Raw genomic sequence first — 27035 nt, 5'->3', positions numbered from 1 at the left:
TGTCCTGTGGGGTGTGTGAGGATCCTAGAAGGACCAATGATTAAAAAGAAAGGAAAATTCAGATTGCAAAATTGAAATGCTTTGAAAGTTCCATGAGCCTTCTAACTACTTATTTGGCTACCAGAAGTCAGATTTGTAGGCGTATTTAAGCATTCATATACCTCAGTTACTTATTTGTAAGCAGGAATGTATGTACAATCCTATCTCAGAGGCTACAGGATTAACACACTGATATTAACACTTTGATTAACACAAGAGATGTGGGTACTTGCTGCAATGTTAGTGAATACTGTAGCTATCAAAAGCACTAATAGATAAATTGAGATTTGTTTGTTAAGGAGATCAAACAGAAATTTTTGCCTGTTCCTTTCAATAAAAGGTGGAACAAGCTGTAGTTTGGTGACTCCTTTTCTAGTGTCTTTACTAGCTATTCTGATGTGTGTGCAGCACATTGAAAATACAGAGCATATTATAAGACTATGGACAACTTTTATTTCCCTCTTACAGTGTCAACATGTTGAGGAAACAAAGTGCTGCTTCTGAATTTCTGTATAGCTGAGAAGGAGGAAAACATCCAATAAAAATCTTGTTAAAAAGTAGCTGACTATGTTGTTTTATAGATAGGAGCATGAGAGGTTTTTGAGAGCTTTTTTATCGATTCAGTTGAATCACTGTCTGAAGGAAGCAAATTTAGACAAGACATTAAGGGAACAAGTTTAGCCCTACTGTAGGAGGATACTGTAATGAACTGTGTGGTGTTTGAATTTTCTCACTGAAATTAAACAGGAAAGGGCCTTTTGTTCTTTAACTTGCCTTGCTAGAAGCTGATTTGTGAGTGCGTGTATCTCTTGTGTTCTTGAGACTGCAAGCTAGGAGAGTTTCAGATGCCTAAATATGAAGCTGGAACCGAAACACTTTGGTTGACTAAGGCTATAAAAATGAGTTCATGAGAAGATTTTGTGCAAGGAAGTTCTGCTGAAGCTGGTTTATGTTAGGAAAACTGGAGGGCTGATGTGAAATAGCATGGCAGGGAGTTCTTTCTGCCTCTGCTCTGTCAGCATGTGCAGGGAAAGCATTGCTAGAAGATGTTGAACTTTTCTGTGTGTTCCTTTCTGAACTTGCTGTTTTGGGGGAAAGAGAATAATGCCCATGTGCATGGGAAAAATACAGCCCCTCTTTGGCAGTACTTTTCTCAGTAGCAATGGCTGTCCTGTGTGTGCTGTAGGAGCAAAAAGAGCTTGAGAGGAAATGTGTGCCTATCAGTAGAGATGAGTAATGGCTAAATTCTAGGTTTGCAGTTTATTTGGTGGTCTCAAAAACTCCTGTTTGGTTCCGAGGTATTTTAAGAGTTGGCAAAAGGGCTTCGTTTTTTCACATATGTATGTATAAACAACAGTTTTTAATGGCCCAGTGAATGGCAGGTCCCCTCAGACTAAAAAAGATACAATAAACACAAGAATTCCATTTGCCTGGGAAAAAGGTGTTTGAGGTGGAGATTCAATCATCATTCAATCATCAATCACCCCTCCTTGTTTCTTCTAGCTCCAGGAATTTTCTTGGTAGTACTCCAACCGGGAGAATGAATCCCTGATTCAGACAGTCTCCTGGCAGATAAGAGAACAGAAATTCTTCCTAATCTCTGATCTTTATGAGTGCCTAAAAGCTGAGTCTCCCAGTGCATCTGAAAGAAGTGCACTGTCATGTCTGAGATTTTCAGTGTATGATATGTCTCACAAGGGGCTCTTCCAGGCCTTTGAAGTAGCTGGAGGAGGGGAATTTGATTGGTTTCACATGTTCATGCCAAATCTCATGGTAAGTAGAACTTGAGGTTATGAGATACTGCAGTGTACATATTATGGAACACTGTAAATAATTGTCTGAACAGTTTTTTTTGCCTGTGGCTTTTCAGCTTGGGATTGAATTTCCTTCTGTTCCCTGGCAAGTTCTGCAGACCGCCTCTTTTTCACAAGCACCTCATCTAATCTTAGTGATCTTTTTCTCCTGGAGGAGCAGTGCTATGTGTTGCACTTTTGAATGATTGTGAGACTCTTCCCTGCTTGCCAAAATAGTTTAAAATTCACCTATGGGTGAACAAGCACAAACAAATTAGATGCCTTGTCACCTTGTGTCATTTCTTTAGGAAAGTAAACTTAAAAAAAGAAAAAAAGCCCATAACACAGGTTAGAAAATTAAACTCCAAGAAATTTTGAAATGCATGGATGTAAATTGTTCAAATGATGCCAGAATTTGATCTGAATTGGCCCCTTTTCTTACTATTGGACATTGTGAAAGGCAGTGCATACGCATTTGTGCACTTCAGTTGGTTATCTGTGTAACAGCAAGGTACATTTGGTGTTCTCTCAGAGGCTTCAAATTATATTGCAAATATCATAGCACTCACATACCTTGTGTGAATACACAGAAGTACAAGGATAGTGTCTTTCATGTGGATGAACTAGATCAGCCTGGAGTCCAAGGTATTTGACTAATTCCTAAATATATGGACTTTTGCCAGTGCTGCTGAGGAGGATGCTGCTAGCTGAGTACCCAGCCTTGCCTGTACTCTAGTGAGTCTAGAACAAGACCTCTGCATGGAAAATTTCAGCTCCAATGTAACTTGAGCAGATCTAAGCACCTGAAAACAAGGGCATAAAATCCTGGATTGGAAGGGATCTTCATCTAGTTCCAACCTTCCTGCAGCTGACAGAAGCTCCTGTAACTAGACCAGGTTGCTCCAAGCTCCATTCAGACTGGCTTTGAACTCTCACAGGGGTAGGGCATCCACAGCCTCTTTGGGCCAGCTCTTGCAGTGCCTCACCACCCTCACAGCAAAGAATTTTTTTCCTGATATCTAATTTGAATCTACTGTCTTTCAGTTTGAAGCCATTCCCTCATGTTCTGTTACTACAGCTCTTGTAAAATGTCCCTTTCTATGGTTTTTGTAGGCTCCCTTCAGGTACTGGAAGGCTGCAATTAGGTCACCCCAAAGCCTTCTCTTTCCCAGGCTGAACAAACACAATTGTCTCAACCTTTCCTTGCAGGAGAGGTGCTCTGGCCATCTTACCATCATGGTGGCTTCCTCTGGACTCAGTCCAACAGGTCAGTATCCTTCCCTTGCTGGAGACCCCAGAGTTGGACCCAGCACTGCAGGTGGGGTGTCACCAGAGCAGAGGGACAGCATCACTTCGCTCTCCTGCTGGCCACGCTGCTTTGGATGCAGGCCAGGACACAGCTGCCTTTCTGTGCTGCAGGTGCACATGGCCAGGTTGTGTCCAGCCTCTCATCCACCTGCACCCCCAGGTTCTCCTCAGCAGGGCTGTTCTCAGTCCCTTCATCCCCAGCCTGTATTGATAATGGGACATTGCCCCAACTCAGTGCAGTACCTTGTACTTATTAAAACTCATGAGATTCCCATGGACCCACTTGTCCTAAAGGAGAAAGGTGGCAGACTTGCCTGTCATTGTGGCTGCTCATTCTCTCATCTGGCCATGGAAGTATTGTTCCATGGATTCCCTGGACCTGAAAACTGCAGTGAAACAGTGAGCTGGAAACAGCTTGTTTTCTCCAAAGGTATAGGTCAGTTAAAAACTGGTGTGAGTTACCTTGAGTAAACTTCAAAGATCTCTCCCCCAACCCCACCAGTATCAGACATATAATTTAGTTTGTAGTGAAAATGGGATGATATTTTCTAAAATGTCACTTGGTGGGAAAAAATACCATGTAGTGCTTCTGTAAAGTTTTTTTTAAACAAAACTTGCACTTCATTAGTTTGAAAAGTAGTCTGTAGATAAGAGACATATTTTCAAATGCCAGCAGACCTTAATCAAGTGTAGAACTTTAGGTTGTATTTAGGGCCAGCTGATTCACTGACAGAAAAACTCTGTGGTATTTTGCACACAAACCAATTGAGAACCAAGCCTAGAGCTGAGCATCAGAGTATTGGTACACTGAGGGATGCTGTAGTTGAACAAGTATTTTCTTAAAGGGCAGTTGGTTTCAGCATCTCTGCTTCATGCTGTTCCTCAAGTTTTGGTGCTGCAGTTCTTCCTGCAGCTGTTTAATCATGTGAACTAAAAATGCCTTGGTAGAGTAGGGGGGAAAAGTGGTGTTTTTTTAAACTGAGCCTGCTTTCCAGTGTGGTTTACTGTCTAAGCCAAGTAGTCAAGCCAGTCTGTCAAGACACAGGACAGGATAAAAAGAGGTACTGAGTTTACTTAACCCCACAACAGAGAGACTGTCTGGAATGAGGTTTCTGTGGGCTGGTGTGTCCCAGTCAGGTTGCAGGTGTCAAGGCAGGGCTTTCCTTCTGCTGTACTGCTTTAGATCCGTCCACGCTCGTAAATTGGGGAAATACTGAAGCAGAAGAGCAGTTCAGCTTCACCTGCCATTTCAGCTTACTCTGACATCCAGATTTCCTTGACTTGACTCCTTGGAAGGCAGGAAGGTCCTCATTTTAAAATTTTGCCTTGTAGCACAACAACTGGAGTGCTTCTGTTGCCTATGCAGACTTGCATGTTTTTGAATCGTTTGTTTTAATGAACCTCTTGGACTGTGTGCAGTGTGTATTTTTTTGTTTTAATGAGGTATTCGCCTTGCAGCTCAGGAGTTGTGTCTGTATCTGTTACCTGCTCAAGCTGTGGGAATCTGTTTGGTTTCATGGGGATTTTGCTCTAGAGACCATGCAGAAGCCAGGGTTTTGGCCACTCTTCTTTTTTCTTGCCCAGCCTGCAGCTGTGATCCCAGTTTGCTGGCTGACCATGAGCAGTGGATAGCCAGAAGGCACAAAATCCTGAAATCCCTCTGCTGCATGATGGGAGATGTGCCAATGGACAGAATTACACTCACTTGCTTTATACTGCCCAGGCAAATGCTCTTTTAAAGAAACATATTTTAAGCAAAGCTAGAAAGTAAAATGGCTTTCTAGAAACCAGAATGCAGAGCACTGATCCAACTGCAGGAGACTTTTGTATTTGGGGAAGGGAGAGGCTTGCCATTGCCATCCCATTTGTGTGCTGAAGTGTGCTGTCACCCAAGTGCCAGCCAGCTTTTCTCCAGCCTCATCTGGGCAGGAGCCAGACTTGTCTGTCCATTCCTCAGAGCGGGGCTGCAAATGTATTCCATGAATAAGTTGTTCAGGAGTGCTCTCTCTCTATTTAATAAAATAAAACAAAACACTGATCACATATACTGTGAAATAGCTCAAATGGAGGTAGCACAAAACACTGCAGTAAAGAAGCAGCACTTTTTTGAAGTGCTTCAGTATTAGTGATGGCAGTGAGAAGAAGCAGAATGAGCTCTAGTCATGCATCCAGTGTCTTGTGTAGCCACCTCAGGGTACCACCCAAGTCCAATCACAGCACTCTGCCAGCGTCACGGAGAACTTGGACTTTTAAGATTCCTTCATCCCTATTGTTAAACTAAAACATGGAAACCATTCAGTAAGGGTTTGAAAACCCAGTTTCACGGGTTTGTCACACAGATACTAGCTGACCTTCTAACCCTGGCATATTTATAAATATATGTGGTCACATGATGCAGATAAAACAACATGTATGACTATAGTTGAATATTAAGATTGTGACTGCTCTCATATTCTGTGCAGCAGTAAAATACTAGAAATATAGATGATTCCTAGAATCTGCCTAAAAACTGTCTTGATGTAGTTAATATGAACTAGACAGAACTACTGACTGAGTTGAGTGAGATTTTTGCTGTTGCAGAAACCGTTCTCTGGCTTGAGCCACCTCAAGAACCGTACTGAAACAGGCTGGTTTTACCTGGGGGAGTTGCTGTTGGTTTGTTCTGGTTCTCTTAATGGTAGTAGAGTTGAAGAGGTGACATTTGTGCCTCTTCACTTTGCTGCTTTTATTACTCAACCTTTATTAGGGACCGTAGAGACATATAGATTTTTTTTTTCCCTGGACAATTCTTGAGCAGATATTCTGGATCATGCCAATAATTTTTAATTCTCTCCCATTTGTTTTTGCTTCTTGCAGTTCTTGTGTGGTTGGTGAAAATAAGCCTACGCTGCAGGAATGCAAGAGGAGCAACAGCCTGAGGTAGGGCTTGGAGATGAAGTTTGTATCTCAGTACAATTGCAGGGAAGATCAAGAGTGAATCAGCCAGGTTCTTCCACTTATTTTGAGCAAATTCTGCAAAGTCTTAAGACTGAGAATGCCAGTGTGAGACCCCTTTTAAAATGGGAATGGAGAGCTGAATGCTATTTTTCTTAATACATTTAGGTTCTTTTCAGGTTCTCTTTCCCTCCAGTTGCAAAAGCTAAAATGGATCTTTTCTATTATTCTACTTGCAAGTGAGGAATTGCAGAAAATTGCTTAACCTATGAGATTAAACCTTTAGGAGGAAAAAGGTTTTGTGAGTAAATTACAGAAATTGATTATATACAAATAATCTCATTGTACATGGCTGAAGTTCCTTGCCACATTAAACTGAGATTCTTTTTCTATCCTTTCTCTTCCTTTCCTTCTTCTTTCATATCCATGTATTTCAAAACCTTTTTCTGGTATAATAGGTGAAACTCAGGAAATTTTTATTTTATGAAGTATAAGATTGTCAGTTCTTTTGTCCTGTTAATAGAAAAAAGGACAACAGATTCCTAACATGGTGGCTTAGTGCTGTGCTCATTGCAGTGTTGTGATGACAAAGCCAGCACAAGTGATAGGATTAATTCCATATGTTACAGATGGATAAATTTTTCCAAAATATTGTTGTGACTAGACTTAACATATGCAAGCAGTAGTCAAGCCATATGTTGTGATCAAAGGCTGAGCTGGTGTTAAATTAGATTTGTGAATGTAATTGCAATTTGCAGTGTAATTGCAGTTTGCAGTTGTCAATGAATAGACTTCTGCTTTGTAGTGAAAGGATGATGTGTTGCTGTGACTATTTTAAACTTTGCATTATAAAGCTGTTGCACATTTTGGGTTTAGTCCATGAAATGTATCATAAATTTTTCCTTGCCTTCAGTGGGGCCACGGTAAGACTCAGGATTTATTTTCTCAAAATTCCTGTTTGGCATTATGGAAAATAATTACTCTTATAGAAAGCTCTTAACATTTGGATGTGCTTTGTACAGCCTTGCTTTAAACCTTACCAGGTTAAGTGCAAAGTACATAAACCAGTCATTTTAGCTAAAAAGCTGATATGCATCAGGAGAGGTTGGCTGCCTGCTTGCTGACTCATTAATATTGTCTTTCATTTGGAAAGTACTTAAACAGTGATGGATTCTCATCCTGTCTCTAATTTTTTGACTTGGTGTTGTTCAGAAATTCCAAATTCTTCCAATAATCATCCTCATTAAACTTTGAATTAAGGTAGTTGCCTAAAGGTAGTTTATAATTTAGCTTTCCCTTACTTCTGAGTCTTTTCTGGACTAACTGTGCCTCTCTTGCTTGAATGACATTGGCTGAATAACTGGAATTATTTAAATACTATGCACGGGTTATAAAACTTGCTATTTAATTAAAAATCAGAAAGGTTTTGTTAGCCAAAGACCTGTATCACATACTTCTAGGGATAATATTGAAGAGTCAGTCTTTGTGAATCTTTTCAATTGCCTTCTGTTCCTTTAGATAGCAGAGCTCTGCAGGTGCCTTGTATCTTTGATTTCTGATAGGTATAAAGTCAACATGTGCATGAATTTTGTAAGATTTGATGTGCATATTGTGTAATTGCCTTATTCCAAGAAATAGTTGGCCTGACTTTTCTAGAATGGATGTGTTTAGTCTTGTGAGTACTGATTAACTTTGTCAGACTCCTGACAGACTAATGCTGACTGGTAGTTGAGTCAAATGGTATAAAATAATCAGTGCACATTTTAGTTTTCAACACAAAGTGCTGTAGTAGCTGTAGTACTGTAGTAATGTTAGGGATAAATTTGTTATTTTTATCCAGAATCCCATTTATTTTAAAACTCTGTATCAGGTATAAATCTTATCTCTTAAAATAGGCATGAAGTAGTCCATTTTTATCTATCTCATACTCAGGCAGCTAGGAAAAAATAGTTGTAAAATCACAGATATTTTGAATTGTGACACTGCTTAAATTATTTACTTGCTTGAATATTATTGGTAGGTTCAAATTGAGTAAACTCACAAAGGGAAAGATGTATTGAAACATTTCATTATAATTCCCAGCCTCCTTTTGAATTTGTTTCATACAGGCTGCTGCAGATCCAATGTCGTCCTCTGATGCACCAGGAGATGGCCCAAAGGGAGCACCAAGTATATCACAGAATATCTGTATGTTTCTGGTTGGGCTGGGGAGGGTGATCTTACTGGAAGGGGTATTCAACTAAATGTCCTTGCCTTTGCCTTACCTAAAAAGGACAGGGCTGCTGGCAAAAAAAGGAGATGCTAATGAAGACATGGCTGATTTAATCTGTTCTTGATTTGTTTCAGGGCCCAGTTGTGTAAATCAAATTGAGAAAGAGCAATGACATGTAGATTGTCAGTTTGCTGATCCCATACTTTCAAAAGTAAATATTTTTAGATTTAATAGGTACACTCAGCTATTGTTTTAAGCTTAGCTATTGCTTTCAGAGCCAGTGATGCATGAGTATATGTTTGCTTTGACAGTCTGGCATCTAGTGATACAATGGTGATGAGTTGTCCCACATAGAAAGCTTTGCCCATGCTAGCATGATAATGTTTTGGCAAGACTGCAGGATGTGGCAAGTATTCCAACCAAAACTGTCTTGTGAAGCCCGGGAAGAGTATCTTTTCTTACCTGTTATTGGCAGGCTCAGATAATGACAGGCATTTCTCAAGAGGAAAAAAACAAAGGCTTCTTAGGATTTGCTTTATCTGTATTGATACACTGTTATTATATTAGTGTATCCGGTGCTGATTTGTAACAATGGGAGCATTCAGATTGTGCTTTCTGGCAAATAATAGGCTCTGAACCACCTTAGGGAAAATTAGTGTGTAACAATAACACTGCTGAATAATTCCTAGGGATCTCAGCTTTCATGGGAGCAAACACAGCTTTGACTAAAGCTATGCAGACCTAAAGAAGCAGATTAATTTTTTATGTGGCTTTTTTTCCAGGTATAGAAGTTGGTTCAATAAAAAACATAGCTGCTCCTGAAGATGTTTTCCTTAATTGTGTTCTTAAATTATAACACCTGGTGCTGTACCACTATCACATTTTTTCTTCACATGAAACATTATTCAGTCCAGTACTGAGTATATGTGTGAGGTGAAAGCTTGAAAAGTAAATAGAAATTACACCCTTTAAGGATTACCAAATGTGTAGAAACCACTTTCAGTTGGGGGAATCTGAATCATAAATGGCTCTAGGCTAGGAAAGTATTTGAGGCAGGTATTACACACACTTCCCCATGTGTTAGGTTCTCCATGAGGCATCCACTTTTGACCATAGTGGGTGGTGGGATATTTGCTTAGGTGGGTTTTTGTTCATCTGCTATGGCTGCTTTTATAATTATGTGACTGAGAGGGCTACAAATGCAACAGCCTTACCTCTACTTCCTTTTTCAGTCATGCTTTTCTTACCTTCTCCTCAGCATCACCATCTGTTTTGGCAGCAACATTTTCATAGCTCAGACAGTACTGATTGCATCACACCATGTTCTTGGGTATTGACCATGAAGTAGCAGGTTGCTCAAATGCTAAGAAGAATATTGAAGAGTTGCTTTTGGTTTTTGGGTTTGGGTTTTCTCTTTTGTTTGTTTGGTTTTCTCCTAATTTGGTGGGATTTTTGTTTGGTTGGTTTCGGTTTAGGGTTGTTTTTTTTTTTTTTTTTTTACATAAAGTCTTACAAGATTAGTCTTTGTGGGACACAGCTGGGGCCAGAGCCACACAGCTAAACCAGATTCAGAAAGTGAATGTGTGGTAGGAGGCTGTAATTTATCTGCATCTTTGACATCCTGCCTACAAACTGTTCACTAATCTTTTTTTTTTTTTTTTTTTTTTTGTTCCCCTGGGCTTATGATCCTATTCCAGGCTTCTGGAGACCACTTGAGACTTCTGCTAACTTGTGCAGCAGCTTGCCAGAGAAAGAGAGTTGGTTGGAAACAAAACTCTGCTTTCCTGCTTGATATTTTTTTCCCTAAGATGCATTACAGCTTTAAGATGACTCATTCAAAACAACTTTAATTTCTCATTGATAAAGAGTTTAAAGAGTTAAAGCTTCTGTGTCTCAGTCAATGAGGCTACCTGGCAATGAGCATCTGTGACAAAGCTGATAGATCCTCCTGTTTTCCCTCCAGGAAGCTTGACATAGAGAAGCTAAATTCACTTTGTACCATTTTGATCTTAAATAGTTGTTGAATCTAGGGAAGAATGAATGAATTCCTGACCTAAATATCTCTTGAGGTTTAATTTTCCTTTGTGTACTGATCCCTGGTGTGTTAATCCCAGAAAAGGCTAAGGTTGGTACTGTAGGTATCCTATATGTGCCAATATGTGGAGGTGACTTTGCCATCATATTCACACCAGTGTCCATGTGTTGCTATGGTTTATATAGATAAGAATCCCAAAATGGAACACTTTGGGTTTAGAATTTAAAAAATGCTTTTTTTTTTTTCTTTTTCTCTAATTTAGTGTATATCTTTTCTAAGTATTCTTTGCTTCTCTGTCCACCTCACCTGCCACACAGCTTCTCTCTTTCCCTTACTGAACTGCGTGGACAACCTGTCCCAGTGTCCACAGGGTAGGAAACCTGGACTGAGACCCATGCTTGGAGGCAGCCTCTCCAGTGATGGCACTCTCAATGATGTAGCTTCAGAATTGAATGTAAGATTACAGTGGTAAATCAATGGCCTTTTAGCTCTGCTCTGCTGTTTAGTGGCGACATTTTTATTTTCTGTCTCTACTTACCTGCACTTTATATCATGTGTGCTTTTCTTTTCTGTTTTTCTTTACATTTATAGCTGATGCAGATGCATTTAAAATCCTCCTGGAGATGAAGCTGAAGAAGAGGCAAAAAAGGCCTGCTTTACCAAACACTGTGACTGAGCTTAATACTGAGGATGGTTCTAAAGTGTATGTGGTTGGAACAGCCCACTTCAGTGACAGCAGCAAAAAGGATGTAGTAAAGGTAAATACTCAGTGTGAGCCCTTCATCAGCATCTTTATAATGTTTCAGTTTAGCACTAAGTAGAATGAAGTCCAGCTCTCTGACTTGGTTCTGTGCTGTAACCTTCAGGCTCTGTTTTTTGTAATTGGCTATTGGAGGGCCAACAGCACTATGGGATGAGAAGTAGACATTTACAGTAATAATTTTTCATGCAATACATTGGTCTCCCAGCTCAAATATTTTTATTTGCCCTTCAATAAAAAAGGCAGATACAGCATCAGTGTTGAAAGTAGAAATCTCACTAGTGAAGCTTACAGTGCCTGGGTACTATTTGGCTATAAAACCATCCTGCACAGCAATTGGATTCCATTCTCAAGCTGCAAATAGGTCTGAAGTCCTAGTGCAAGTAGGAACTATTTCATATGGTACCTCCTGCAAACTCTGCAGTTTAGACTGCCTTTATTCAGGAGGTAGAGGGGGAGAAATCTTGTAAGAAGCAGGGTTGCAGGGTTGACAGTTCTGGCACAAAGTGTATTCTGTCTCAGATGGAAAAATACCACAGAAAACAGTCAAATGAATTTTGTGAATGTGAAGAGTTTAACCTGAAGTGTTTCTTCCCTGCTCCCCTCCCCAGCACAGTATGTTCACCATTATCCTGTCCCAAAGCATCCAGTAACTAAGACATTTTGCTGTCACCTTCCTTAACATTTTTATCAATGCATAGTTATTTGGAGAACTCTTATTTACTATTCTGCTTTTTTTTTTTTTAGTTTAAAATTATTATTGGAATGTGATTTTAAGGTCCTGTCTCTATTTAAAATGCTGATATTGGCTGCAATTCTGTTTATTCCTTTCTAAAGCAGTATAAATAAACTCATCTTTTTCAGACAATACAAGAAGTGCAGCCTGATGTAGTTGTGGTGGAACTGTGCCAGTACAGAGTTTCTATGTTAAAAATGGATGAAAAGACATTACTAAAAGAAGCCAAAGAAATAAATCTGGAAAAACTTCAACAAGCTATAAAACAGGTATGATTCCTACAGTGAGAATTAAAGGTTTGTGTTGAGAACAATTTGTCAGATTGCAATCAAAACCAGTGCTCCCACCAGCTGGCCACCTAACACTGTTGATGTAGGTGAGAGTACTATTAAAGTGGCAAATCTAGGTTTGGGTGTTATTTCTGTTTTCAGATGGAGCATTGAGGGCTTTCTTTTCACAAGGGGATTGGTTGGGCAAATTGTTGACCTTGACAGGAGTCCTCCTGCATTTAACAGCTGCTCCATTTGCAGGACACAGGTCTAACTTTGCAATTGCAATGCTCTGCTAATATATTTAAATGTTATTATTATTCCTGCAATCTGCATCTGCATAACAACTATTAAAGAGCACTTAATTTTGGTATTTTCTGTTTAGCTGCATTCCTTCTTCAACCTAGTGTATTGCTCTTTAATTCCTACCTATCCACTTGTCTTTGGAGTAGTTTGTAATTGACAGTAGGCCCTAGAGGAAAAATTTGGGCTAAAAAGTGTGGGATTCTCTTCAAATTATAACTACTCTGGCAGTTTGATGTGGACATGTCTGGATGTTTGTGCAAAAAAAAAAAAATCCCAAATTTTTTCAGTTCCACTTAGCTAGCTTGTATTTGAGTGATTTTAAGCTAGGCACAGTGCAACAACACCAAGTTGACTTTAAAATGTCAGGGCACTTGATTAGAATGGCAGTGCTTGATCAGTAGTAAAGAGTTTGTGTGTCCAGTTGGATGAAGAAGTTTGTAGATTGTTATTTTGATTGTGTGGTAACTGTATATTGGAATTGCTTTATTGATGTAATTGGGGGATTTCCAGGAGTATACCCTCCCCTCACAGGAGTACAATCTGCATGCATGCAGAAGCCCTTGCAGTGGCTCAGGGCTGTGCAGTGCTCACACAGGGTCTCAGAGCTGGCTTTCTGACTCACTGAGGGAGGCAATAATGTGTCTTTCCTGTTTTCTTTGTTTATGCCTTATCAAAGGAAAAGACACTGCAAACCACTTGCATGTTGCATGAATTGTTGCATCTGTTTATCGTAGGTAAGGTGGATTATTCTGATGCATGTAGCCAAAATGCATGTGTCCAACAACTGGAACAGAATAGCTGGGGGTCTTCTGACCTTGTGAACAGGCACAGAAACTTTTTTTCTTTATATCAAAGCTAAATGCAACAGTTTATGTTGTGTTAAGAGGAAAAGGACAATGAAAACAAAATAGCAGACTTTTTTTTCTCTGTGATGTAAAGTCAGGTTGGCAACTTTGCAGTTACCACTTCCTACCAGGGCTTGAAGTGATCTTGCATGCAGACAGTAGAAAACACAGACTCTATTGGCTCCAAAGCCACAGAATACTGCAAAGATCCTTCCTGTTATTATAGCTCAGTATTAGTCTCCTTTCCTTTGTTTGCAGGAATAATGCAAATTAATAAAATTTGAACATTGGGCCTTTTAAAGAATGTATTTCTCTTATCTATGGTCTCAACCAAAAAATTCCCCAACCTTTTCCCTTTGAATCACTAACAGTATAGATTATATAGGGAAAACCAGGAAGAACAGTCCAACTGTCTCATGCCAAATGATAGTGTCTTTTTTTTTCTCTGATAAGCATCAGACCAGCTGGTAAGTTGCTCAGTTATGCCTTAGTTGCCTCCTCTTATTGAAGTGAGACAGGCCCAAAAGCTTCACTAAAAGTCAAAGCTGCTTTCAATTTTTATCCTTAAGTTTGGAAATGAGGGAAAAAAGCCCAAATGGTGTCTTTTTATAACCACATTAAATATTAAGTGCAAAAAATGGATTCATTGGTCTTAATTGAAGCTGGAAGTTGAGCACAATGTTAACATGAAACATACATATTTGCAGTGGATCACTGGCAGCCACAGCTTGTCAAGTAACTGCTGCAGGTTAAAACCAGACTTCCTTTAGCTCCTCCTTGAATTTCAAAACCCTTACAGTTGTTTGCAGAGAAGTACCTGTTTGCTTTCCATTAAGCAAAGCAACATGGTGCAGACTGGTATCTGGCTCAAATGTGGATAACCTGGAGATGTGCAGTACCAGTTGGCTCAAACCAAACTGATAAGACAGGTTTTTTCTTCCCTTCTCCCTGGCTTCCTGCTTCCACTATCCCTTCTGTGTCCATACTACAGAACTGTTTAACCATTAAGTTATTCAGACACTTGCTTCAAGCACACAGAGTAAATACAGACTGAAATAAATATGACTATCCTTCTTTATTTTCTTAACCTGTACACAATCAAAATGTACAAAAACTTGTACATTTTTGTTGCAAGGCAGAATACTTTGGCCACACAGTGAGGTAAATGATAAAAACTGACATATGGGCTGTATTGATCAGTGCAATTGGCCCCAAAATGTAGCTTCAGTGCTGTTTCTTCATTAAAATAATTAATGGTTTTTTTCATTTCTGTGAACAGTGCATTCTTCAGCCTGTTTTTTTAACATGTTTTTCACCCTCTTCTGCCAGAACGGAGTCATGTCTGGATTGATGCAAATGCTGCTTCTGAAGGTTTCTGCTCACATCACAGAGCAGTTGGGAATGGCCCCAGGAGGAGAATTCAGGGAGGCTTTCAAAGAGGTGAGAACTTGAGATGCCTTTTCTGAGGTCAGATTACTGGCCTTTTGCTTCCAGAGCTGAACTCAATAAAACCATTTTGCAATTGCCTAGAAAAGAGCACTCTGGCCATACCTCTGCTGAAGCCAATGAAGTAGTAAAAATAATTTTTGACTTCAAATTGTACTTTATGGTACAAAGATTTGTAGACATAAGTGGTAGGAAAGCAATTCAAATAAGGCATTTGCTTGATGATATTTCTGAAAACATTTGTTTTCATTAATGATTTCGTTTCTTTTATATAATTATTTTTGAATTCTCAGTATTGATCTTGGTCCCATTGTTTGGTGGTGTCAGGCTTTCAGGCTGTGAAAAGCAGCTCTAAAGGATTAATGAGATCTGATTTGTTCCGTTCATCTACAAAGATTGGGGAAGTCAAATATCTGACCGATCTGTTGGTCCTGTATGGTCTTTTAATGTCACCTTTTGTACTACTGCCAGCAGTGATACAGGAATTAAATCATAGCTGTGTTTTACACTACTCTTATTTTTTGTCTGGGAATACTGAGACACTATTTTCTGTATGTGCATCCATCTTGCAGAATGTATCTTGCTATTTTAATGTAAATTATGCACTAGTAAGGAAATCTGAGAGACATTGCTGATAAATAATCTGGAATCATTTGTTATATTTATCCTTAATAAAAAGAAAGCTTCTTCAAGGTTTATTTTCTTGAGCATTCTAGACCAGAATGAAACATTTTAAGTGTTTCCTATTTTAAGCAGGAAAGAAAAAAAATTAGCTCTGTCCTATTCTAAAGTGATTGCTGGAAATTTTTAAACAACTATCCGTAGAAAAGAATTTTCTAGAAATTCCATACTGTGCTAAAATATGTCACGGTGAGCTACAGCCAAGTCTCCCATTATCATGTGATATCTGGCATCAGTTATTGTCTCATAAGCTCTTTCTTTAATATCTTTTACCATGACCAAATGTAAGGTTAGTGGTCCTGACAAATCCTAGGGAAAAGCAAAATGATGACACCAATGATGGTTCACCTCAGACTTCATTCAGGCCCAGATAGATATTGAGCCACACTGTCATCTTATATAGTAAATACTCAGAAGCTTTGTGCTTCAGTACAGGTAACCTCAAGGGTGTGGCATTACAATTTAATGGAATACCAACTGCATTGTGTAGTGGATTTATTCCTTTATGAAGTAATGTAGTAGTATTTTGTAAATTTTACTTATTGCAAAGCCAAAATATTTTTTTATGTTGAAGTATGAAATATCTTGCTCTTTAAGATACCTAGTATAACACAGTAAATCCTTACTGTTCATTAATAAGAATGCTCTGTGCTGCAGTATGAAATGCTGACTGGTTGTTTGTATCTTCCCTTTCAGGCCAGTAAAGTACCTTTCTGTAAATTCCACCTTGGTGACCGGCCCATCCCTGTTACATTCAAGAGAGCAATTGCTGCACTTTCCTTCTGGCAAAAAGTCAAACTTGCCTGGGGCCTTTGCTTCTTATCTGACCCCATCAGGTATGAATAAGCACCCCATATGTTTTATGTTTGGGGTGGATTATTCAATTCTTCAGTTTGACTTCAGTATGAGGGTACCCAGCCTGATGCAATGAAATTTGAAGTTAGTTAGAGGGATGAATATACAAACTATCCTGCAATAATATGTATTTTTGAAGTGAAAGCTGTCTTTCTGATCTTGTCAGGTCTTTCTTTGTCTTTCAGTGCATTACTTCCAGGTGAAATGTAAGATTTGATGCTGAAGAATTTCTAGTATGATTTTAAAATTTCTTTAAATTATTATTTTATTATGCAAAAAATGAAATCTTTCTCACTGCTGTGTGGGGATATTGTAAATAAGAGAAGAAAGGCCTCAGTACAATAATTTGTATGTTCTTAAGAGTTCCACATCCAGCCATTAACATGAGATTGGATGGAAAATGAAGTAATAATTCAACATCAAAATTGTCAGTCTGTTGATGTTTCTGGGTCTGTAGAAAGCTAGCATTTCTCCTTTATCTTGCCCTGCTGACATTTGTAGTGTCCTTTTCATCTTGGAAACTAAAGGAAGCCTGTTTGACGTCATTCTTTGATAGACAGTGATGCTAAACCAGATAATGTCATTGCCACAAGCTATGACCCACAGCTAGGGGTGCTAACAGAAGGGTTTATAGCATCTATGAAAAGAATAAAAGCTCATTACATTTACTCCTGCAGTTCCTTTTTTGCATTTCCTGCCTGTTTGCTATTTTTCTGTTCTGCAAATTGGTTTATAACTTTCACGGCCCTGTGATTGACACTGGGAACCTGCAGATCTTTCTCCATGCCCTCAGACTGTGCATTACAGTGTGCCTTTTTCATTCCTTAAGTAGAGTATCTGTGTGTTCAGTGATCAGATCTGCTTCCTCAGAAGAGCTGTGTGTAGGCTCTTCTGAGCTTATTGATGCACACTGAAAATGGGGCACCACGGTAACCCTGGCCTTTGAAGCCCTAGTGGTTTTGCTGACTTGAGTTGCCAGCTTTTAAAGTGGGAAAGGAGAAAATCCAGTTGAACTGGCTAAAGGCAAGTGACCTCTTTTCTTTCCCTTTCCTTCACTGCAAAGGCATTGTTAGGTATCAAGTTCTACAGGTTTATGGAGATTATTTTCCTTCTGGAGAGGAAAGCTGGGGGAAGAGAACTGCAGACTGTGTTTAGTTGTAACACCCAATTGTTTTGATACATTAGTTTCTCTATGTTGACCTTTAAAAGCGTAATAGATACTGAGAAAATTACCTTTCTTTCAGTAAAGATGATGTGGAGAAATGCAAACAGAAGGATTTACTGGAACAGATGATGGCAGAAATGATTGGAGAATTCCCTGATCTTCACCGAACGATTGTCTCCGAACGAGATATTTACTTGACCTACATGCTGAAGCAAGCAGCAAAGCAGATAGAACTACCTCGAGCTTCAGAAAGTAATTGTTTTAAAGCAGAGATTATAATCAGCAAGGTGTTCTTTGTGTACTGGTACAAAGTTCAGTTCTCAGGGAATCTGGGATGTTCAGTTCGTGAATGCCACATGTCTCATAAGATACAATGCTTAAAAAAATTAAAAAGGGCTTCTCTTGAAACCACGTAGAGCAGTAGACTCTAAATTATGTTTCCTTTCTCATTGTGCTATTTAAAACTGGTAAGTACTAATTAGCCAGACAACCATTTCAAAAGGCAGGGGTCTAGTATGACAGCACAGTATGGGACTGTCATCTATCTTGCTTGTCCCATTTTCTCACCAAATTCATTGTTGCCACTGGCTACTGAGGGTCTAGTTTCTTGATAAGTTAATTCCCCAATTTCAGTACTCTTCATAGGTTTTTTTTTTATAATTGTAAATTGGGCTGCTAGGAACTTTGATGATCTGGCAGTAATAATCATATGTGACTGCTATTTCAGCAAGGTATAGGCATATAGAAAAATAGTACTTGACTAATCTTTGGAAGTATTCTGCTGCCATATGTAATTGGCATGCCCTTCCTATAGATAAGCGTACTGAAGTGTGCTACCTCTTACTTAATATCTTAAGAAGATAGTGTTTGTTCTGCACTTTAGTGCAGAACTGTTGTTGCAGTTCTGCTTTAGAGCAACTCTAGAGTAGACTGAGAAAAAGAAAACTTAGAAAAACTAATTTGGTAAATATGTATAATAGTTCTAGTGTTTTCAATACAGATTTGTTCCATTTTGAGGCCGGCTGCTCTTCACGTTTACTTTTTTCGTGGAAAAATCAAGGGTGAATATTTAAAGCAAAACAGTAGAACTTGTATTTTATATTTATATATTATGTAGAATTTTCCTCATAGGAAAGCAGCCTGATCATTATTCCTTAGAAAGTTTTTTGTGAGTTATTTTATTGTGGCACAGTGCTATATTTCTCATTGGGGAAAACTTCCAGAAGCCACATTTTGGGTGTTATGAAATATGGATGGTAGATGGGAGGTGAGGGTGAGAGCTGGCACATGTTGCATTGGTCTGATAGTTGTTGGCTAACTACTGGATGTCTCTGGCCTGGGTTTGCAGTTGCTGAGGCCAGGTCTCTAACAGAGAGCTTCAGAGGAACAGGTGTGGTCTGAAGCATTGTTCTCTGATTGTGAGCCCAAGTCTTGTTACACTTTATGTGCCAAGTGCCGCTGTCCAAAGTGGCGGAGAAAGTTCAGGAGACAGCAAAGACCAGGGATGTTCCTCTTGAGCAGCACAGAAACATGACCTACACAGAGAAGGAAAGAAGTTAATTTAGCTTGCATCTGCTGAGCCTGTCACCCTGAGGCTGAAGTATGAGCACTGGCTAGGTCTATTTATTAAATAATTGGTTCCTGAAAATCCAGAAACCATGCTGACTTTTTCAGAGTTTCAATGAAAGAGGTAGTAGGTGAGATCAGTATGCAACAACAGGGTTTCAATATGTGGTAGTGAAAGCCCCTATATCTTGGAAAAATCAATTATGTAGTCTCACACATTGGCTACTTCTTTATAGCTTGAAATATAGTTCTTTTACAGATATGTTCCTTTCTCTTCATCTTTCTTTTCTCAGATGAACCTAGAAAATATATCCCAGCTGTTGTAGTTGGTGTTGTTGGCATGGGTCATGTACCTGGGATTGAAAAGAACTGGAATTCTGACTTAAAGATCCAGGAAATAATGAGGTAACAGTTGTGCTTTCCTACATGTTGATATAACAACTTCTTTTGCTAAAAATCTGAAGTTTCTTTGTAGTTTTTTTGGTTGATTGTCACAGCTTGAAGGAGCATCTCTGCTGTCCTCCCGGCCTGTCAGCTTGCTGACTTGCTATGCAGTGCTTGCAGATTGTGCTGACAGCAAAGAAAAAATCACAGGAAAAAAAAAAAAAAGTTGAATATGGAGGGAAGTAGAGATGAGAATATGCCCTTGCCTGGACAGAAAATTAATTTAAGTCTTCTCAAATGAAATTCAAATGAGGGCTGTTAAAGATGGTGAAACCAGAACAAAGGTTTTAGTCTAACTTAGGTAAATGTAAATCACTGGATTTAAAGCTTTTGTTTTGTCAGGACACTGCTGGTTCTGGCAAGCTTAGTGTTGCAGTTGCTTGTACCCTATTTTAAGTGTTTGTCTAAGTAATGGCTTGTTTTAATGTGTATACCTAACTAATTATGAGCTGGTTCAAGCCATGTACCTTGTGAACTCTTGCTTCAAAGTACCTATTAAAATAGACATATATGCTTTGTAAAAGACAGAATTGAAGAACCAAAGCGTTCAGACTATGTGTATCCCATAAAGCCACAAAGGTCAGGACTTCAGAAATACAGGAGAGATTGTAATACAACCCTGTAGTATTTGTCTGTGGAGCTCTAGGATTATGGAGTCTTTCAGAAATTCACACTTTCCTTATCACATCTGTTTATGGTGTTAATGTGACCACCTCACTCATCTCTTCAGAGGCTATGAAAACTAGAAAAGACTGACATCCACATGAATGTTATATTTAGACATCTAAAATATGATTTAGAGAGACTTTTGTTTCTGGATTCAAGAATGCAAAGTATAGAAGCTCTGCCTAGCCATTTCTAACTCTCTTTCCAGGCTAAGCCTCCCCTGGAGTCACAGACTAGATGTCCATTTTCCTCTGCACCCTCACAAATAACCTGTGTAGTTGTGTGGTGGCTGTTGGTTGCATCATTGACAGCACAGAACTGAACAGCCCAAAGACCAAGTGCATGTCTTCAAGCCTGCACAGAAAGTCCTTCTCATCAAAGTTTAGGCTCTGACTTGATTGCCTTTAACATGCCAGTGCCATAACTGAGCAGAAGAGTTACTAGTATCTTACACAAGGCATTAATATGGCATTAACTTGATTTTCTGAAATAATTTGAAGCAAATGACATTCATAAGAGTGATGTATTTGCAAATTATTTTTCTTTCAACTTTCTTGCCCTTCCTGCTGTTACACTGCAGTTGCAGAGCAGAGTTAGGGCTTTCTTTTGTGTGTTTAGTGTTCGTCACTGCTCCAAGATGGCAAGTTTTTAAGATTTTCTCAGATATTTAATTAAGTTTTAGAAGTTGGAACATGAACTTGAAGATTTTCTGGATAAAAGCATACATATATTTCTAATTTTTAAGTTCATGCATTGAACCTGACTCCAAGCCTGACTCCAGACCTTACTGTCTGCCACAGAATATTTTGAGTAGGAAGGGATGTACAAGGATCATCGAGTCCAGCTCCTAAGTGAATAGCCCATACAGGGATTGAGTCCATGACCTGGCCATTATTAGCACTGTGCTCTGATCAGCTGTTATTAATTATGGTTTTTTAAAATTGTGGTGAGGTATTAGAATTGAGAAAGAGTAGGTGGAGAAAGGCATAAGAACATATAAAGAGATGCCTTTACACCATTCTTGGATCAATACATACACTGTTTTAAAACTCTCCTCTGTGTTGCTGTAATGTGCAAAGTCTTACTAGTGATAACTTTTCCCTAGTTTGAGCACATGGATCTAAACTCAGTCTAGTTGTATCCTTATCTCAGCACATTTAACCTGGTTTGAGAGCATCCAGTGTTTTTGCACTATTGTAGTTGATTACTTCTGAGTACATTAGAAACTTTTTCTGGATATAAATAAATGATAACTTGAGGCTCCTCTGAAAGTTAATGGAAACCTCTGAGTTGCCTGTGAGAGGATTATGAGTTGCTGTGGGTACAGAGCCTGTTAGTGGGGATACAGGGCTGCACTTGCATGTGGCTGTGCTCTCAAAGTCAACTTTATTGGGAAGGTAATATTAACTGTTTGCTTCATATGCCCACAGTGAGACTGACTGCTTGAATGTTGGGGGGCAGACCTGGTGTGCCTGTTGTCCTCTGCCCTCCTGGTTCAGGTGGCCAGTGCAGAGGCTTCCAAGCGGCTCTGTGAAAATCTCAATATTTTCTTTTAGTATACTTCAGAAAGTCTGAATATTGACTTAATTATTTTAGCAGGGTGATGGACAAGTAAAGGTTCCTAGCCATGAAGAGTGGCATAAGTAGAAGAGGCTTTGTTAGTGTTTATTAATTTTTATTGTTATTTAATTGTATGTAGCCCTTGAACATGAAAGAATACATTGTTCATTCATGATGCATCTGTTACGTGAAAATTTCCTGCACTGGGAAGGAAGGGGAGGAAAAAATCCCTTTTCTTTCTTTTAATTGGAAAATGCCTACTGTTTCCAGCTATGCAAATATTAATATTGTTTTCTGTCTTTTATTTCAGTGTGCCTCCTCCATCAGCTTCAAGTAAGATTTTCAAATTTGTTTTAAAAGCAACAGTGTTTGGACTGCTGGGATACAGCTGCTACCGAATAGGTCACAGGACAGTTCAGTTTGTTCTCTCAATGCCAGCAACACAGAGCTATCTTCAGAGGCTGACAGAGATGCCTCAGCAGTGAACAAGCAGTAGAGGCTCTCTGTGAAGAAGGTGGCTGAAGAAAGGGCGATGGAGGCAATGCATGAACTGGACTGAAGGATGAGGATTCTAGTCAGACCTGATTGATGCTGAGCAACACTCAATCACTATATAATAAAAGATTTGGTACTGAAGTTACACCAGCTATGATCTAATTAATAGTTTTGATTCTTGATAGGTGTGTTGCATGAAACCAGATGATTCCAGATTGAGGTAAAAGAAATGTGTATCCAAAAAATATATATATATTATATATGCATACTATATACATGTACACTATATATATGCATTGTATATAATATATATATATATATAAAACTGATGATGTAGTACAGGCAGCTTAAAGGGGGTGTGTGTTCATGGCTCCTTTTCCAGAGGAAAGAACAACACAAAGTATCCTAATCAGCTGCATCTCCTCTGAAGTTCAGGGACACTTGAGTGATTCTTTGCTTTTTTCTTAGGTATAATAATACCAAGTGTTTGTTTCTGGTGCCAGACACTTTTACACATAATTTAAAGGACATCTTCTCAATGTGTGTTTTATACCTAAAACATTTAGGCTTTTTTTAAACTTAAGAGCTTTCCAGAAATTTCAGAATTGTACAGGCTGTCATACGTACACGGCTCAAATTTTTTACAAGCCTTACCGAAGAACAGGAATGTTGCCTTTAGATTGCATCCCTTGTTACCACCACCAGTTGAATTGTCTTTCTCCTGCATAGAGAAGGTGTAGCCACCCCATCAGAATGCAGTGTGGTTTGTGTCAGATGTTTACAGGACACTCTGTTCCTTTAGCTTATTTAAACTATTATTTAGCCAAATCCTGCTGGTTCCAGTATTGTAAATTTAAGAGACTAGAACTACTGTACAATTTACTTTTGTTTCTCAGACCTTTCGTATTTGGCATAAAAAGCCTGGAATTAACCTGCCCCTTGTTTTTGCTACATGAATATACTTTATTTATCAATGTAATTTCTTGGTGGATGAATATTTTAATCTATTTAATAGGAAAGCAGTGTTCAATTTAGTTTTTCAACCCAATGTAGCATTTTATTTGGATTACCTGCTATTTATATGCAGAATTATGGGTACTACAGACTGCTGTTACTTTCTTTTTTAATTATCTGGAACACTCATCCATCATCAATCTTTCTTTCTTTCTTTCTTTTGTTTTTTTAATCCTAGCTTCATATTTCATTGGAATTTTTTGGTTCCTTCCCTTTTTATAGGATTGTCAGTGATTGTAAAATGCCCTTGGCAATCAGCTAGTCCTGATTCAACAACAGAGATAACATTGTCATATCAAAGTTAACCCAATATATTTGAGTGGAAAAGTCCCATTTGCTCCTCAGGCTCATACACAGTTGTTCCTTGCTTAAAGTGAGGTTTCTATCTGTATTAATTTCTTTTGGGAATGAAAGATGGGAACCAATATGTGAGGCAGGAGGAGGAAAAGGTGATGTTGTGTTTTGTGTTTCATTGTGGTTTTTCAGTTGGTTCAATAAAATCCAGAAACCGCTTTTAATAGGGTATATTTCCAAAGGCTTGTGTTGGAAATAGTTCCATACAGTCTTTGTTTGCTAAAAGTATGTACATCTGTCTTCTGTACAGTATAGTCTTTTTTGAGCTTTTAAATTTAAGAGCCTGATGCTCCTCTCTGTGATGGCTTTGATATTGCTGGGAGCTGGTCTGTCCATGCAACCTGATGCTTTTCTGGCTTGATCTTTGAGAACTGTATGAGTTCCAGTGCAGCAAATGATTAAAGTGCATGTTTATCTTAAACCTTACTGAATCTAACCCGATTCTGCAGAGCTCCTAAGGTGATGCTAGGTGCTCGTCTGGGTCTGGGCCTTACAGGTGTCCAGGGAATAAATCTTAGCAAATGAGAATGACAGCAATTCATGCTTCTAGGACACAAAGTATAAATGATAATACAGAAAACAGTGGGGGCAGGTCCTTTTATTTTCTATTTATTAGTGCTTAAGAAACCACCAGCCATCTCTAGCAAGAGGAGAAGCAGTATTTGTAAACAATTTATAGAATAGTAGAGTAACTGCCTAAATTTTGATTCCTGTTTTTTAAAAACATTTAATGTATTGTTTACAATTAAGCAGTACTATCTGAATAATTCTATTACGTTTTATGTACATTTTTTAAAAGATGAAAGCAGAAGCTTAAGCTCACTCTTCTCCTGTTTTACTGACATACCAAAATGTTGTTCTGCTGGTTATTTTCTTGAGAATATTTAGCTGGTAGAATTAAATATATGGATATTTTGCTTTAAGTTATCTACAGATTTTTAAAGTATCTGCAGCTATTTTAAAAGTTCTGTAGATATTTGGTATCTGTGCTCAGGTAATTTTACACAAAGGAAAACAAATCTAAGGTAAATTTTAGATAGGAGCCTTAATCTTGGGTGGGACTAATGCTAAATGATTGTCATGGAGCATTCTTGTAGACTTTGTTTTATGCTTTTTAGCCAAAAGTGATTACCATCTAAAGTGTCCATTTGTTATTCAGTTATACTCTCCAGTCAGTACCTTAATTCTATTGTTTCAATCTTTTTCTTTTTTTGTTTTATTTTATTTTTTTAACAAACCATATCAGCTGATTCTTCAGAGAACTTCTTGGAGAATTTGCAATTTATCTTCCCACTGTTGCAAATTGGCAGATCATACGCATGCACTGTTTATTCAGTGGCACTGGAAAGTGGTGAATTTGCAGAACTAACAATTCTATTAATCCATACACAGATTCTTGATGTTGTATATTCAATGTGTTGTACTGTTTATATAACATAATCCATGGTTTAGGTCCATTCTTTTCTGTTCTAGTCAGTCCTTTCAGTGTTAGCAGCATCCTGTAAAATTTAAGTATATGTTGAATTGTCCCAGCCCCACCTCAACCTTATGAAGCCATATTGTATTTTTTTGGTGACATGTACATCTGTTTTATGCATTTGTACATGTGATGTAAATTTGAAGTATTTTTAACAATGTGTGCCTTTTAAAGTGATTTAAAGTAAACAGCAGTATGTTCTATTATATAAAAAATAAAATATTTTACCCACCATTTTTGTTGAAGGCATTTATTTTCCTAATTAACCAGTATTTTTATTAAGAGCAAACACTGGTTTGCTAGATCTAGTACAGGATAATTCCACCATCTAACACATTTTCCTGGAGAACATTAGTTGGACTAATTATCTTCTGCTGAGTGTAATGCTGGAGCAGGGGAACTAGTTTCTCTACCTACCCCATGTAACTGGTTAAGAGGAAAAGGATGAGTTTCCCTGCCCTACTGAACACACAGGGAGACTGTCTGCTCAATGTGAGAACCTAAATTCAGAGTTCAGAGTTAGGCATGGTGAGTTGACTTTGTTGTTGTTGCTTTTCATGACTCCAGTGCTCAGTCTTGCAAGCAGCTGACAGCTGTAGTCCCAGTCCAGCAGAGCACTCCAACATTGGCTTTACATCAGGCACAGTCATTTGTACCTAAAGTGCTCTCCTCTGTGTGGGAAATAAAGATCCTTTAAGTGCAAAAGATGTTGAATCACGGCAAAGAGCTTTATCTTTCAAATTGACACAGGTAAATCAATATGACCATTACTTAAAAATATATATATTAATACAAAGACCCTGTATTCATATATATGATAAGCTGTATTCCATACAGATAATGTATTGTCTGTGTGTACCCTTTGTCAATCAGTGGTCCATCTTTTTTGATTGTGTGTAAAGCAAAATGCAGCCCTTTTTTCCTTGATCAGGCAAAGTTCCCTCCAGTTGCAGTTGGAGCCGTGGCTGCAAAGGATTGCTGGTAAAACCATTTAGGTGGAAGGAAAAAAACTTTAAATACTGTAGTGCTGTCCCTGGGAGTGGCAGAGGACACTGCAAGCAGCTCTGCTCTGGAGCAGTGCTGGCTCAGGCAGCTGCCTGCTTTGGGAGCATATCCTTCACCAGCATGACATTGCACGCTGCTGGCCCACGTCACATTTGAGGTGTCTTTTCTATACCAAATACTGAACAAAATTTAAAAATTGACTTTTTGAAGTGGATTCAAATGTCTGTGTTTCCACTGGAAGCTGTATTTCTGTGTGAATTGTAAAACATCTAAAAAGAGAAACATATCAAGTTACCTCTAAGTGCCAGGCAGTGGGAGCTACACAGGGAAAAGAAACATCACGTTCCCACTGGTGTAACTCTTAAGATACTCACGTATGTATTTCCCTATTTCTTTTTAAAACTGAAATAAACTTTAATTTTAGACTTGAGTGTTTTAAGACTGACATTTTTGTAAGATGTGGGAGTTTTTAAGTGTTGGCAGGAGAAGGGTCACTCATGTGGGGCTGACTGATGGACAGACTTCAGTGGGGGACCAAGCCCATGCTGTAGAAAGAGGACACATGGAAGACATTAAGCACAGGACAAAAGTAGCTCCAAAGATATACACACCTGAAATCAGTCTACTGTCTCTTTGGGTGCAAAAATGCACCAGCTGTGCATATCCTCACACCAGCAGGTCTTGTGTGTCCGTGTGTGTATGGGAGGACTCCAGGAACAGCTGAAGCAGCTCTCCTGTTCAGCTGCTCCCAGCTGAAGAAGCTGGCTGGGGGCTGTGTAGTTATCCTCTCCTTCCATCATTTGCCTTGTGCCTGCTGCAGAGAGGAGCTTTCTGTATTCCAGGGAGGCAACAGCGGCAAAGATGGGACTACCCTTACCCTCACTCACAGCAGAGAAAAGGCTGGGAGCTGGGGGATGTGTACTCTTTTCCATCACAAGCCCTTGTCCTTTGAGTCCTGACGCCTGACCTGGCCCTGGCTCCTCCTTGGTAGCTCCCTGCTGGGAGTGACTGTGCTGCAAAGTGAGCAAACACTTTTGCTTGTTGGATGTTTTATCTGTTGGTTTGTGCAG

At 38.9% G+C, this 27035-nt stretch overlaps 1 protein-coding gene across 2 annotated transcripts; it reads left to right on the top strand.

Annotated features, from left to right (window-relative positions):
- Positions 1–2993: 2993 nt before the first annotated feature.
- On the top strand, positions 2994–25219 carry TRABD (TraB domain containing). Of its 2 annotated transcripts, XM_058805153.1 has the most exons (10): positions 2994–3099; positions 5997–6059; positions 8183–8261; positions 10913–11079; positions 11946–12086; positions 14567–14677; positions 16061–16200; positions 17464–17636; positions 19244–19355; positions 21931–25219. In XM_058805153.1, the coding sequence occupies exons 2-10, from the start codon at positions 6036–6038 to the stop codon at positions 22103–22105; spliced, it is 1122 nt and encodes a 373-aa protein (XP_058661136.1). In that variant the 5' UTR covers positions 2994–3099; positions 5997–6035; the 3' UTR covers positions 22106–25219. The 2 variants fall into 2 exon arrangements, with proteins under 2 accessions (XP_058661136.1, XP_058661137.1); XM_058805154.1 differs by lacking the exons at positions 2994–3099; positions 5997–6059; positions 8183–8261 and adding an exon at positions 10428–10775.
- The last annotated feature ends 1816 nt before the right edge of the window (positions 25220–27035 follow it).

This window comes from Ammospiza caudacuta, chromosome 5 (genome assembly GCF_027887145.1).
Source record: "Ammospiza caudacuta isolate bAmmCau1 chromosome 5, bAmmCau1.pri, whole genome shotgun sequence".
Taxonomy (NCBI): domain Eukaryota; kingdom Metazoa; phylum Chordata; class Aves; order Passeriformes; family Passerellidae; genus Ammospiza; species Ammospiza caudacuta.
This window is presented reverse-complemented; position numbering and strand designations above follow the sequence as displayed.